The sequence below is a fragment of the Raphanus sativus genome, chromosome 7, assembly GCF_000801105.2.
Source record: "Raphanus sativus cultivar WK10039 chromosome 7, ASM80110v3, whole genome shotgun sequence".
NCBI lineage: Eukaryota > Viridiplantae > Streptophyta > Magnoliopsida > Brassicales > Brassicaceae > Raphanus > Raphanus sativus.
The window spans coordinates 12,589,870-12,603,296 of record NC_079517.1 but is presented as its reverse complement, the minus strand read 5'-3'; the positions used below and the strand labels follow the sequence as shown (position 1 = coordinate 12,603,296).

Genomic DNA, 13,427 nt, shown 5'->3' with positions numbered 1-13,427 from the left:
TGTTCTATATTTTGTAGATAATGAACTCTATTTGGTGATTTATATAGCCAATGAATTTTCTTATAGATTTTGATTATGTTTTTTTTGTTTTTGTTTTGGAAGATTAAGTTCCAATTTAGGATATCCATCCTGAACAAAGATTGTCTAACATTCCTTACACGCTTTTGATTCTCTTCTACAACAGACTTATGCAAGAAAACACACTCATTTTATTTTTCTGGAAACCCATCGTGGAAGTGCCAAAAGCTATCCTATATAACATATGTGTTTTTAAATATAACACATTTAACACTTTCTCGATAGAATTATTGAAAATGCTTCAAGCTATCCAATTTTAATGTTCTCTGTTTGATATGTGTTATATATTTTGTAGACAATGAACTCTATTTGGTGATTTCTATAGCCAATGAATTTTCTTATAGATTTTTATTATGTTTTTTTTTTGTTTTGGAAGATTAAGTTCAAATTTAGGATAGCCGTCCTGAACAAGGATTGTCTAACATTCCTTATCGAGCATGAGTTTCTATTCTAATTCAAATAGAATGTATTGAGCCTATAATCCCTTTTATCTTTTTCTTTTGAATCAATACTTAGTCTTTGCTTTTGATTCTCTTCTACAACAGACTTATGCAAGAAAACACACTCATTTTATTTTTCTGGAAACCCATCCTGAAAATGCCAAAAGCTTAACATCACATTATTACATGTAGTCAGAAACATGTGAAAGAATTGTACTAAGAAAACCAATCTTAAACCAAACTAAAAATATTACAAAGACTTAATTCAGAAAAAAACATGTCATAGCTACTCACAAGGTTTTACAAAAAAAAAAGCTTCATGAGAGATGGAACTACTTGGAATTGACATCGTTCAGTCCCTGTGAGGAAGGAGCAAAAAGAAATCTCAAAGACGATGCAAACACACACATAAATAAAAAACTGGTTACAAAACTTACCAGCCGTTTAAATGACTTTTTGTTCATGGATCTTGTTTTCTCCAATGGTTTTGCTTGATCTAGAGCCTGAGACACACAAACAACAATATTTTAGCAAGTAGAAAGCAACAGGGAACTAAAGAACACATTTACAAATAGAACGTAGTGAAACCATTTAAGCAATTAAAGAGAAAGGAAAAGATAAATCTGGTTTGGTGTTTTACCTGAATCATAGATTCCACACGACGTCACATCCTGGTATGCATAAATCCCTCTGAGCACTGTAATACAAAACCAAAACACAAACTCTGTTTAATAATCGCAGAGAGAGAGAGAGAGATTGTAGTGAAAATGAAAGAAAGATGAACCATGACGTGGTAACTAACATAAGCATGAAAGGTTGACAAGTTTCATACAGTACGATCGAGCTCGGGGCAGAGATGAAAACCTTTTTGGCACCACCCTGTAACAAACAAATCACCAAATCATTCAGTCTAAACATCGCAACACATACATGGGATAAAAACTTAATTTGTGTCCACTAATTACTAAATCTCTTCCAGAACCAAACAAGCTAAACATATAACGGTGTATAACATCCAAAGCAGATAAAACAAACCTTCAAGTGAGCAGCAGCTTTATCCTTGTCTGTGAAAACACCAGTAGACTCAGCAACGAAGTCAGCTCCAGCTTCAGCCCATGGGATATCCTCAGGGTTCCTTCACAAAACACAATCACCTATGAGATTGAAATCCTCAAAATCAGATTCACTCATACTGAAAAAAAATATATAGTCATCTGATAGAGATGTACCTGATGCCAAAGACGGTGACAGGCTTCTCACCACAGAGAAGAGTCTTCTCATCCTTAACCTTAATTTCATGGTGTTTCCACTGACCATGAACACTGTCGTACTTAAACATGCAGGTCTGCATCAAATCAAACACAGAGAGTAAAATCAATTCATGCAACCAATCAATAACATTACAAAAAGTTCCGATACAAATATCAGCTCAAATAAACCATATAATCAGCTAATCAACTCATATATATAGAGATACAGGTGGTGCTTGCTTTAAAACAAATCTCATACGAAGAGATCCACAACCATACCTCGAACGATTCGGCCGATCCGAACAGTGAATCCAGGTTTGTACTCGAGAGTTTTGCCTTCTCTTGGACCCTTGACGAATGCGAGCTACAGAAGTGCGGAGTCATCGTGTCTGAGACTAAGAGCGTCTTTGAGAATATTCAGAGGAAATTTGGATCGGTTCAGATTTGTCTCCGGCGATGACAGAGCTCTATGACGGCGGCGGCGATGACAGCTTTAAGCCGACGTTCAATCTCTTGAGAGTTTAGAGTGTGACGGTGATGGTTCAGCCAACGTGATTTTTCTCCGGGGGCGTCTCAATGTTGAGAAAGGAGGAAGACGATTCTTTTTTTTTAGTTGTTACATGTATTATAAAACAAGGTTAGTATGGACATTTTACCCATTAATGAATGCTATTTCTGTGACTTTCTCCTTCTGGTGCCATTTTGGTGATAAAAACTTCAAAAATGCTATTATGGACAATTGCCCTTTATAAAAAATGGATAACATAGAGATATGTGTCAAAATTATTAAAGACAAATGGAAACTTCTTAGTAGTTGTTGATAAAGAAAACTATAAATATTATGTAAGATGGTTTCCATTTATGTCTTAAGAGATTAAAATTTTATGTTAGAAAACATTAAAATATTGTATAAAATAGATAAGAATAGATATATACCAAATTTTTGGACAAAACATGGTTTTTTTTTGTTAACCGTAGGGATCCCAGGTTTCGCCCAGACTAATCCCACGAGACCGACGGAAACCCACGTATTCTTACGATTTAATGGTAGTTCTGATGGCCACGCATGTCGAACCCAGGGCGCTTCATCTTTGGCGCTTACCACTGAGCCACCATATAGTGGTTAACATGGTTACTTTGCAGACCTTATTACAAGATAAAATCTTAATATACTACATAGATAAATTTTAAAATTATTTGTTAGTCAACAGTTTTCGATATGGTTAGTATGATTAGTTCTCGTAATCACATATCTTTCAATGTTAGTCAATTGTTTTGCTTCGAATCTTTATAATAGTTTTTTAAGTGGCATGGTTAGCAAGTATGATATGATGCCTTTTCAAAATCTGTTTAGTAGTACTTTATTTCTTTTCATCTAGAAAATTATATCAAATATGATCTAAAATACACAAGCCGGCAAGGGCAGCTGCTCCGGATTCAAGAGCCGGCAAGGAATACAATATCGGCAGTTTTTATATTACAAGACATATACAACAGTACTGTTACAATGTACCTGTATTAAATTATACAAGTCAACTAAACAACTAATGCTTAGCTGTCAAGATAACAATATCCCATGTTATCTCCAAAACTTGAGTTTCTCATGGGTAGTCGAGTTTTTCTATAATCCCTAAAGAAATACATAAAACAAATTTATATAGCTTGCATGAAGAAGTTGTTCTTTCATTTTGTTCTATATTTTTATCGGCAAAAAAATATTTTTTTTATTAATCTGTAGACATTTTAGATCTATAGGAAAGTATGGAGAAATCCTTCAAAAAGTACAGTTTATAGATAAATTTACTTTTTGAATATGTAAATATAATGGGCATGTAAGTTCGACGAAATGTGTCGTTGTTCAGAGCTTGTGTTGATCAAACGTATTGACGTTGGTGTTTGACGTTGCTTGTTGCTATCATTGGTGTGTATTAAGTTTTGACGTGCTTGATGAAATAATAAAAATTTACCTTTAGATATTTGAGGATAGAAGTAACTTTAGTTCTGGATTAGGTATCTTAATAAAGTCTTAACTCTAGAGAAATTTAACTTTAAACAATTTGTCTTAAAAAGTTCATACTATAGAATAAACCAATGATTTAAGAGGGTTGTACTTATATTAAGCGTGTTTAAATTGGTTATAATTTACTTTATTATTCTAGTAGATTTGAAATCTGAACGAACTCCCGAATATTAAAAAAATCTATGATAACATATTTTATGTGTCTGTTAATTGTGCATGTTGTTTTTTCTACTCATTTACACTTTCAAAACTAATAACAAACAAGAAAGTATCATGTGTACGTCAATGTTAACATATGGGACAAAGAAGATCAAAAATCACAAAACTATAAATAGCCATACATACAGATTACAAAGCCTCATGCAATAATAATTATAGAGCAATAGAAAGAAGAAAAAAAAACTAAAGAAACGATATGATGTCATCTTTGTCCACAACATCTCTTCTCCCTCTTCTTCTTCTTTCTCTTTTGTGGGCGGTCATCTCGGTTGACGCGTCTTTCCAGACACTTCCGCTGCCAATACTTATGTCCGGCCCTCAATCTTTCGCCTTTAATTCCACAGGAAAAGGATTCTACACTGGAGTCTCTGGTGGTACAATCCTCAAGTATACTTCCGAGAAGGGTTTTGTCATTTTTGCACGCATCACAAAATCATCGTAAGTTCTTTTAATTTTATTTATTCGATGAGCAAGTATGTTGTTAGAGGGATTATAGCATAGTATAAAAAGTAACTAAACGATGACAGTTTCACATGTCATATACATGTGATGTAATACTACCCAAAAATGAGAGAATGTCTATTTATATAATATCCATCTTTGATAAATATATATATTTTTAATATGATGTCATACACACAAAGATAACCTAGCGATACTGTTAAGTTTTTTGGACTTCCACTTAAAACCAATTGGCAATTAGTGGATTGGTCATAACCATTTATATAGTAGTAGATTAATTCTTATATTTCCGATGTGGGATGTTTCTCATCAATACCCTCCCTCACGCTCAGACATCTAGGTCTGAAGCGTGGACAATGTGGGAATAACATCCAGGTCCAACATCGGTGTAGTAGTAATTGTAGTAAATTAGGTCAAAGGATCTTATCGCTCTGATACCATGTTAAGTTTCTTGGACTTCCACTTAAAACCAATTGGCAATTAGTGGATTGGTCATAACCATTTATATAGTAGTAGATTAATTCTTATATTTCCGATGTGGGATGTTTCTAATAGATACAAATACTAACATCATTTATATAATTTAATTTCACTGGTTTCAATTGTTCTTATTACAATTCAGGAACTCTTTGTTGTGCTACGGTTTACAAGAACCCTTTTCCTCCAAAAAGTGCGGCCGACCGGCGGGGATAGCCCTCAATGAGAAAACAGGTGAGCTCTACGTCGCCGATGCTCTGTTGGGTCTTCACGTTGTTTCTCCTGCCGGTGGTTTGGCCGTGAAGATCGCCGACGCTGTTGATGGAAATCCCATCAAGTTTCTAAATGGTCTTGACGTTGATCCAACAACTGGTATCGTCTACTTCACTACCTTGAGCTCACACTTCAGCGCATAGTAAAGTTCCTTCTTCCTCTTCTTCTCTTCTTCTTTACATGTACTAATTGTTTTGATTATCATATAATAAAAAAGTGTGGCAAATGGATTTTTTTTTTCTTACATAAACTTGTTTTACGGTTGCAGATGATATAACATTATAATCTTCGCAATTTTTTTAACAATATTTAAAAAGCAAACAATTCTAATAAATTGGATATATCCGAATAAATTACAACGTAATTATTGATAAAAAAGATTTGAATAGTAAACGTCTTCATAAGAAAAAACCATTACATAATGTTAACCTATGTAAAAAAAGTACTTGCTCAAATATCTTTTGCTTTTTTCAAATACATTTGTTTCTTACTTAGTATACGTATTTTTTTTGTTATGCATGTAGCCAAATGCATCTTCTGTTGCGTCTGAAGGATGCCACAGGAAAACTCTACAAGTACGACCCATCAACTAAGGTTGTCACCGTATTGATGGAAGGTCTAGGCGGCGCAGCTGGCTGTACCGCAAGCTCGGATGGTTCTTTCGTGTTGGTTAGTCAGTTTACAAAGGATAACATCATAAGGTATTGGATCAAAGGACCTAAAGCTGGTTCTTCTGAAGACTTCAGCAATTCGCCATCACGTTTACACCCTAGCAGTATCAGAAGAATTGGTTCTACTGGAAATTTTTGGATCGCTGCCGTGCAGAGGGTTACAAACCAAACAGCAGTCGCCAAAGTCGACTCTAACGGTGAAGTGCTTCAGAGAATTTATGTTCCTCTTCTATATAATTTTCTTAGCGAAGTTAACGAGTTCGACGGTAGTCTATACTTCGGGAGTCTCACTGAGCGCTATGTTGGAACTCTTAAGCTTTAAAACCTTGAATGGAACCCAAGGGTGAACGAAACACAATGGGATAAACTACCTTTAGTTTTCAGTTCAATAATATTTGTGTATTACAATAAATAAAAATAATAAACATGAAATGGTATGCATATGCTTTTAATTCCTTGGAAAATGGTTGAACTTCTTAACTACAATATTTCATAATCAAACTAAATATTATTACCATAGTAACAAAATATTTAGCAAATTGTTTTCAAACTAAATTGTAAAATTTGCCGAAAATTTGCCGAAAATATAAAATAGTACTAGTTTGTCTCCATCTTGTGTGGAATATATATATATATATAATAAATTATATACAATTTAAATTAACCTTATAAATTATAAAACTTCAATATTCATATTGGTGATCAATGTATTAAATTATATTCTTTTGGTTCATAATTTTATTTAAGGGATATAGATTTTGGATCAAATATTTTTTACAATAATAATCAAATTAGGACACTTGATATAAAATTAAACATTTATATTTGTGCATCGCAAGGAAATCTAATAATAAAATAAAAAATAAATTTTCAAAATCTTAAATTTTAAATATTGAACATATATATTTAATAACTATAACACTAATAATAAATTAAGAAATAATTCAAACCAAAAATATAATTTTTTCATTTTATCAAAGTAAAAATTAATATAATTTTCATTTATATTTAAAAATAATTAGTTAATTTATGATAAATTAATAAATTAGTAATAAAATAATTATCCAGAAATTTTATAATTATCTATGATCAATTTTTACATGTTTATATAATCTTATTGAGATTATGTTTTATAATACTACCATCAAAAAATTGTTAGTGAAGTGTCAATTCAACTTTTTATTCTCAAACGGAAAACATTATGCAAAACAAAATTTATATAATTACTATAAGTTTGTTACAAGATTTCTTCTCCATTTTAATTTAAAATATATTACACCAAAAAAGTTAAGATCTAAAATATTTCTACATAATTAGAATATCCTTAATTTTATTCTTATGAGAATAAAAATATATTAATATTTTACAAACAATAAAAATTATGAATCATAATCCAATTAGGACTATATGAATAGTTACAAAAGTGATATATATATCGTAAATAATTACAAAATTTCTTTATAATTATTTAAAAAATATAAATTAATGATATGTTAACTAACAATTTTAGAATATAAATAAAAATTATTTACATTTTTGAAGAAAACAATGGAAAACATTTATTTTTATTAATTCAACATTCTATGTATATGATTTTATTGTTACTAAATAATTTATTTTAAAAGTTAATTTCCATTTTTTTGAAAAAATGTTGATTAATATTTGTGCCAAATAAAACTTCAACTTTAAAAATCATTTTAGTCATTTTGTTAGTCAACTGTTGACTAACGATATTTCTAAAATGATATGATCAACGAAAATTTGTGATTTAAATGGTTCGTCAATAAAAATTAATTGTTTTTTTGGCTTACTAGAATATTGTTGCTTTATTTTAACCGAATTAGAAAATTGATGATTTAAATGATATTTTATATATATATATATATATATATATATAATCTACGTATAGCGTGGATCTATATCTAATAAAGCATGTGAAAGACAAATGTTTTGTTGTCCATTCATATTTATATACTCACATATTTTTCATTTTTAGTCAATTGTTTTCGATATGGCTTCATGATTAGTTGTCGTAATCACATATTTTTCATTGTTAGTCAATTGTTTTACTTCAAATCTTTATAATAGTTTTTAAGTGGCGCATGGTTATCACGTATGATGATGTGCCGTTTCAAAATTTGTTTTTATATTCCAAGACATGTACTAATATACAACATACTGTTACAATGTACCTGTATAATTTATACAAGACAGCTAAACAACGAAAGCGTAACTGTCATGATAACAATCTCCCAAACTTGAGTTTCTCATGGGTAGTAGAGTTTTTCTATAATCCCTTAAAATATACATACTAAACTTTATATAGCTTGCTTGTAAAAGTTGTTCTTTCTCCTTGTTCTATATTTTTACTGGCAAAAAATATTTTTCATTAATTTGGAGATATTTCAAAATCTGTAAAAAAAAGTTAAAACTAGTTTATAGATAAATTCCCATTTTATTTTCAAATATTAAATGGATGTGTAAGTGTTTGACAGTGTTTGTCATTGTTCAGAGGTTGTGTTGGTTAAGTTTTTTTTTTTCTCTAAACTGTAAATATCATATAAATGCAAGAAATATTTACAAAGTAAGATCTTAAGTTTGAACCACCCAAACAAAAGTTAGGATAAAAAACAAGGTGGATCAAAAGATGAAATTTAACATGAGCAAACTCAATGCAGCCAGATACACATAAGAGAAGTAAACACTTTCCTATGCTTTCTTGAGGAGATGTGTTTATTGTTACATTGGTGCTAACGTTGCATGTGACAGAATATCTGTGGTGATCAAGCATGATGTGTGTTGATGTTGGCACGATTGTTGATACAATTGGTTTGTGTCAAGTGTTAACATATTTGTTAAATTATTTAGAAACGTACTTTAAGAGATTTAGAAGATATGAAAAAGAAAAAATTTAACACTTTCAGCAAATACTAAACCCTAAACCATAAATCATAAACTAAAAATCTATGAGTTACCATAAATTCTTGAATAAATCTTAAACCATACAATAGAACTTCTATAAATTAATACTCGATAAATTAATAATCTCAATAAATTAATAAATTTCGTCGGTCTCAATTTGGACCAGTGTAAAGTATGATACAAATCAATAAAATAATAAGATAATAATATTTTTAAAACTTCCATGTAAATGTATAGTCTCATTAAAATCAGAAATTAATAAATTATCAATATATATTTTTTATATAAATATAAACTAAACATTATATTGTTATTTACAATGAAAAATATATCAAATTTTTTTAGTATTTCAATATATTTTGATAGTATTTAGTAAAAACATATCAAAAATCACATAACAATTCTATGAAATATAAAAATATACACTAAATAAGATAATAAAACAATATGAAAGTCAAATTTCTAAAATTTAAATAATGTATATATGGTAAAATCAAATATTTAATTATTATATAAACAAAAATATTCAAAAGTAGAAAAAATTCAAAAAATGAAACTTTTGTAAATTAATATCTCTATAAATTAATAAAATTTTAAAGACCCAACATTATTAATTTTATAGAGGTTCTACTGTATATCAAAAACACTAACACAAATCTTAAAACACTAAAACCTTAATCCTAACCTCTAACCATAAATTCTTGGATAAATCTTAAACCATATATCAAAAACACTAACACTAATCTTAAAAACACTAAAACCTTAATTCTAACCTCTAAATTCTTGGATAAATCATAGGGTTTATGGTTTGCCAAGGGGTTTAGAGTTTAGTGTTTAAGATTTAGTGTTTAAGATTTAGTGTTTAGTATTTAGGATTTAGTGTTCTACTGACAGCAATAAAAATATTTTTAATTTTTTCTCTTTTTTTAGCAATTACTACTATTTTTGTTTATTTTTATCTAAGGATTTAGGGAACAGACCCTTTCAATCCAGCCCATATGATGTCTTTTTCGGGATCAATTAGTAGGTATGAGAGGGTTAATGTCGGATCCCAAGAACAAATGATTGATTTACCTATTCAAAACAATTTACGCGAAAGACTGTCTTAACAGAATATATTATTTTTGCTATAGAGCACGTAAAGGAGTTGCAGATACTGCGGTCCGCACATCAGATGTTGGATATATTACACGTCGACTTGTTGAAGTAGTTCAATATATTATTGTACGTCGAACGGATTATGGTACTATTCGAAGGATTTCTGTGAGTCCACGAAATAAAAGTTGGATGATATCAGAAAGAATTTTTAACCAAACATTAATTGCTTGTGTCTTAACAGACGATATTTATGTTTTCTTACCATGAGATATATTGTTAGAACAAAGTGGCATTATATGATACATTTAGTGTACTCCTTTCTTGTAAGTTTCTCAAAATATTTATTCACTCTCATATTTTTAAACGCTAGATTTATAACGAATAAATCAAAATTTCTAAAAAAACAGAAAAAGAGAGAGAGAAAGCTAAACGAAAAAAATACACAAAAGACCATCAAAAATAATGGAAGGCAAGATCCATACCCAAACATTGAAATAAAAGATAAGTCGAGATATAAGCGAAATCGAAGGCCAAAACATGATCACCAGACAACATTATCTCTTATCTACTCTCTCATATTATAAATATATATGATATTTTGATTTAAAATATAGTAAGTACTTATAAAATTAATATTTTATTAACTTGAACTCTTGTTGGATTTACGAATATGCAAATGTGTAACCAATAGATCAATTAGATTAACATGTTAGCTAATATTATATATATATATATATATATATATATATATTTAATGCACATATTAAACGGTTATCTGGAAACCGATCTGATACTAAACTAAAACCGAACCGAAACTGAACCAAAATCTCATAAATATTTTTTGGTATAAGAATGATTTATTCGATATATCTGAAATAGAATGGTTCTTATCTGAAATCTACTCGTATGCCCAGTGCTAATATATGCCAAAATTTTGGACACACATGGTTACCTTGCAGAACTTATTACTAGATAAAATTAAAATCTTAAAATACTATATAGAGAAGTCTTAAATTATATATATAATAGATAAGAGAAAATAGAGATATGTTTAAAACACATGTTAGCTTCTTAAAAAAAGTTTGATAGAATAAATTTTAAAAATATTATATAAAGATAAAGCTGACACATACCTACAAACTTAATTATTATAAATATACATAAACTTTTAGAAATTCATTGTATATTATATATAAATATTATTTATTTATATATTTTTTAGTCGATGAAAAACGTGAAACTATATATATATATATATATATATATATATATATATATATATATGTCTCTAATCTACGTAAAGCGTGGATCTATATCTAAAAAAGCATGTGAAGGACAAATGCTTTGTTGTCCATTCGTATGTATGCTCACATATTTTTCATTGTTAGTCAACTGTTTTCGATATGGCTTAATTTAGTTGTCGTAGTCACATATTTTTCATTGTTATTCAATTGTTTCGCTTCAAATCTTTATAATAGTTTTTAAGTGGCGCAATGGTTAGCACGTATAATGATGTGCCGTTTCAAAATTTGTTTAGTAATACATATAGGCAGTTTTTTTTTTTTTTTTGCTAAATAAAGGGTTAAACCCAAGTCAATAATGACACAGACCTAATCCCCGGATAGAGGTACAGCCGACGGATAAACCTTTTTTGGGTATTCAAATGAGCATAAATGGCCATATACGTGTGGCCAGTAGGAATCGAATCCGAAAGCGTATTAAAACCGAAGCTCTCTCAAGTACCACTAGACTAATCCTGCTGGTTAGTTTTTATATTCCAAGACATGTACTAATATACAACATACTGTTACAATGTACCTGAATAAATTATACAAGACAGCTAAACAACGAAAGCGTAGCTGTCATGATAACAATCTCCCAAACTTGAGTTTCTCATGGGTAGTAGAGTTTTTATATAATCCCTTAAAACATACATAGTAAAGTTTATATAGCTTGTTTGTAAAAGTTGTTCTTTCTCCTTGTTCTATTTTTTTTACTGGCAATAATATTTTTTTAATAAATTTGGAGATATTTCAAATCTATAGAAAAGTTAAGACTAGTTCTTCAAAAAATATGCAGTTTATAGCCTTATAGGTAAACTTTATTTTCAAATATGTACATCGGCATGTAAGTGTTTGACGGTGTGTGTCATTGTTCAGAAGTTGTGTTGGTTAAGCTTTTTTTCGCTAAACTATAAATATCATATAAATGCAAGAAAAATTGTACAAAGCAAGATCTTAAATTTGAACCATCCCAACAAAAATTAGGAAAAAACAAGGTGGATCGAAAACTGAAATTTAACATGAGCAAACTCAATGCAGCCACATACACATAAGAGAAAAAAACATTTTCCTATGCTTTCTTGAGGAGATGTGTTTATTGTTACATTGGTGTTAATGTTGCATGTGACAGAATTATCTGTGGTGATCAAGCATGATGTGTGTTGATCTTGGCATGATTGTTGATTCAATTGGTGTGTGTCAAGTGTTAACATATTTGTTAAATTATTTAGAAATGTACTTTTAGAGATTTGGAAGATTAAAGATTAAACTTAGTAAAATTTAGTTTAGGGTTAGGTATCTTAAGAAAGTCTAAAACTCTACCAAAACTTAGTTCAAGGTGGTTTTTTTTTGCCGAAAGAGAAAAAAAAACTACCTTGAGCTCAAGGTACAGTAGAACCTCTATAAATTAATAATGTTGGGACTTTGAAATTTTATTAATTTATAGAGATATTAATTTACAAAAGTTTCCTTATTTAGATTTTTTTCTATTTTTAAATATTTTTATTTATAAAAAAAAAGAAAATATTTTATTTTACCGTATGTACATTATTTAAATTTTAGAAAATTTGACTTTCATATTGTTTTATTATCTTATTTGTGTATATTTTTATGTTACATAGAATTGTTAAGTGGTTTTCGGTATAATTTTACCAAATATTATTAAAATATATTGAAATGTTAAGAAAAACAAAGAATTTTCATTGTGAATATAAAACCAACAATATAATATTTAGCTTGTACTTATATAAAAATTATATATAGATAGATTATTAATTTATGATTTTAAAGGGACTATATATTTACATAGAAGTTTTAAAAAATATTATTATCTTATTATTTTATCGATTTGTGTTATATTTAACACTAGCCCAACTTGGGACCGGCAAAATTTATTAATTTATAGAGATTATTAATTTATAGAGTATTAATTTATAGAGGTTCTACTGTAGTTTGTTTTAAAGAGTTTATACTACAAAAAAACAGTGATTTAAAAGAATTATACATGTATTACGCGTGTAAATTGATTATAATTTACTGTACTGTTTGAGTTGATTCGAAATCTCAACGAAATCTCGAAAATTAGAAAATAAATTTTGTTAACAAATTTTATGTGTCGTTTATTTTTGCACTTTATTTTTTTGACTTATTTGCTCTTTTAAAAATAATAACAAAAAAGAATGTATCATTTTTTTTTTTGTAAAACGAAAAAAAAAAAAAAGAATGTATCATGTGCC

General features: G+C 29.0%; 2 protein-coding genes across 4 annotated transcripts; one reads left to right on the top strand and one right to left on the bottom strand.

Annotated features, from left to right (window-relative positions):
- Positions 1 to 625: 625 nt before the first annotated feature.
- Positions 626 to 2,374, bottom strand: LOC108816275 (glyceraldehyde-3-phosphate dehydrogenase GAPC2, cytosolic). 3 transcript variants are annotated; one of them, XM_018588851.2, is made up of 7 exons: positions 2,048 to 2,374; positions 1,748 to 1,863; positions 1,554 to 1,653; positions 1,303 to 1,397; positions 1,159 to 1,215; positions 956 to 1,021; positions 626 to 877 (listed from the first exon to the last, which is right to left on the bottom strand). In XM_018588851.2, exons 1-5 carry the CDS (start codon positions 2,150 to 2,152, stop codon positions 1,164 to 1,166), a joined length of 468 nt encoding a protein of 155 aa, XP_018444353.1. In that variant the 5' UTR covers positions 2,153 to 2,374; the 3' UTR covers positions 626 to 877; positions 956 to 1,021; positions 1,159 to 1,163. The 3 variants fall into 3 exon arrangements, with proteins under 3 accessions (XP_018444353.1, XP_018444355.1, XP_018444357.1); XM_018588853.2 differs by having other exon boundaries at positions 1,321 to 1,397; positions 2,048 to 2,373; XM_018588855.2 differs by having other exon boundaries at positions 1,351 to 1,397; positions 2,048 to 2,373.
- Positions 2,375 to 4,165: 1,791 nt separating this feature from the next.
- Positions 4,166 to 6,307, top strand: LOC108816729 (protein STRICTOSIDINE SYNTHASE-LIKE 12-like). Its single transcript, XM_018589296.2, has 3 exons — positions 4,166 to 4,445; positions 5,092 to 5,361; positions 5,744 to 6,307. The coding sequence occupies exons 1-3, from the start codon at positions 4,204 to 4,206 to the stop codon at positions 6,210 to 6,212; spliced, it is 981 nt and encodes a 326-aa protein (XP_018444798.1). The 5' UTR covers positions 4,166 to 4,203; the 3' UTR covers positions 6,213 to 6,307.
- Positions 6,308 to 13,427: the final 7,120 nt, after the last annotated feature.

Excerpts from the sequence above, each read along its gene's own strand:
- LOC108816275 (XM_018588851.2), bottom strand. The coding sequence starts at position 2,152 with ATGACTCCGCACTTCTGTAGCTCGCATTCGTCAAGGGTCCAAGAGAAG. Across the intron at positions 1,654-1,747 it reads GTCACCGTCTTTGGCATCAG|GAACCCTGAGGATATCCCAT; the intron begins GTACATCTCTAT and ends TGTTTTGTGAAG. Across the intron at positions 1,398-1,553 it reads AAGCTGCTGCTCACTTGAAG|GGTGGTGCCAAAAAGGTTTT; the intron begins GTTTGTTTTATC and ends TGTTTGTTACAG.
- LOC108816729 (XM_018589296.2), top strand. The coding sequence starts at position 4,204 with ATGATGTCATCTTTGTCCACAACATCTCTTCTCCCTCTTCTTCTTCTT. Across the intron at positions 4,446-5,091 it reads GCACGCATCACAAAATCATC|GAACTCTTTGTTGTGCTACG; the intron begins GTAAGTTCTTTT and ends ATTACAATTCAG. Across the intron at positions 5,362-5,743 it reads AGCTCACACTTCAGCGCATA|CCAAATGCATCTTCTGTTGC; the intron begins GTAAAGTTCCTT and ends TTATGCATGTAG.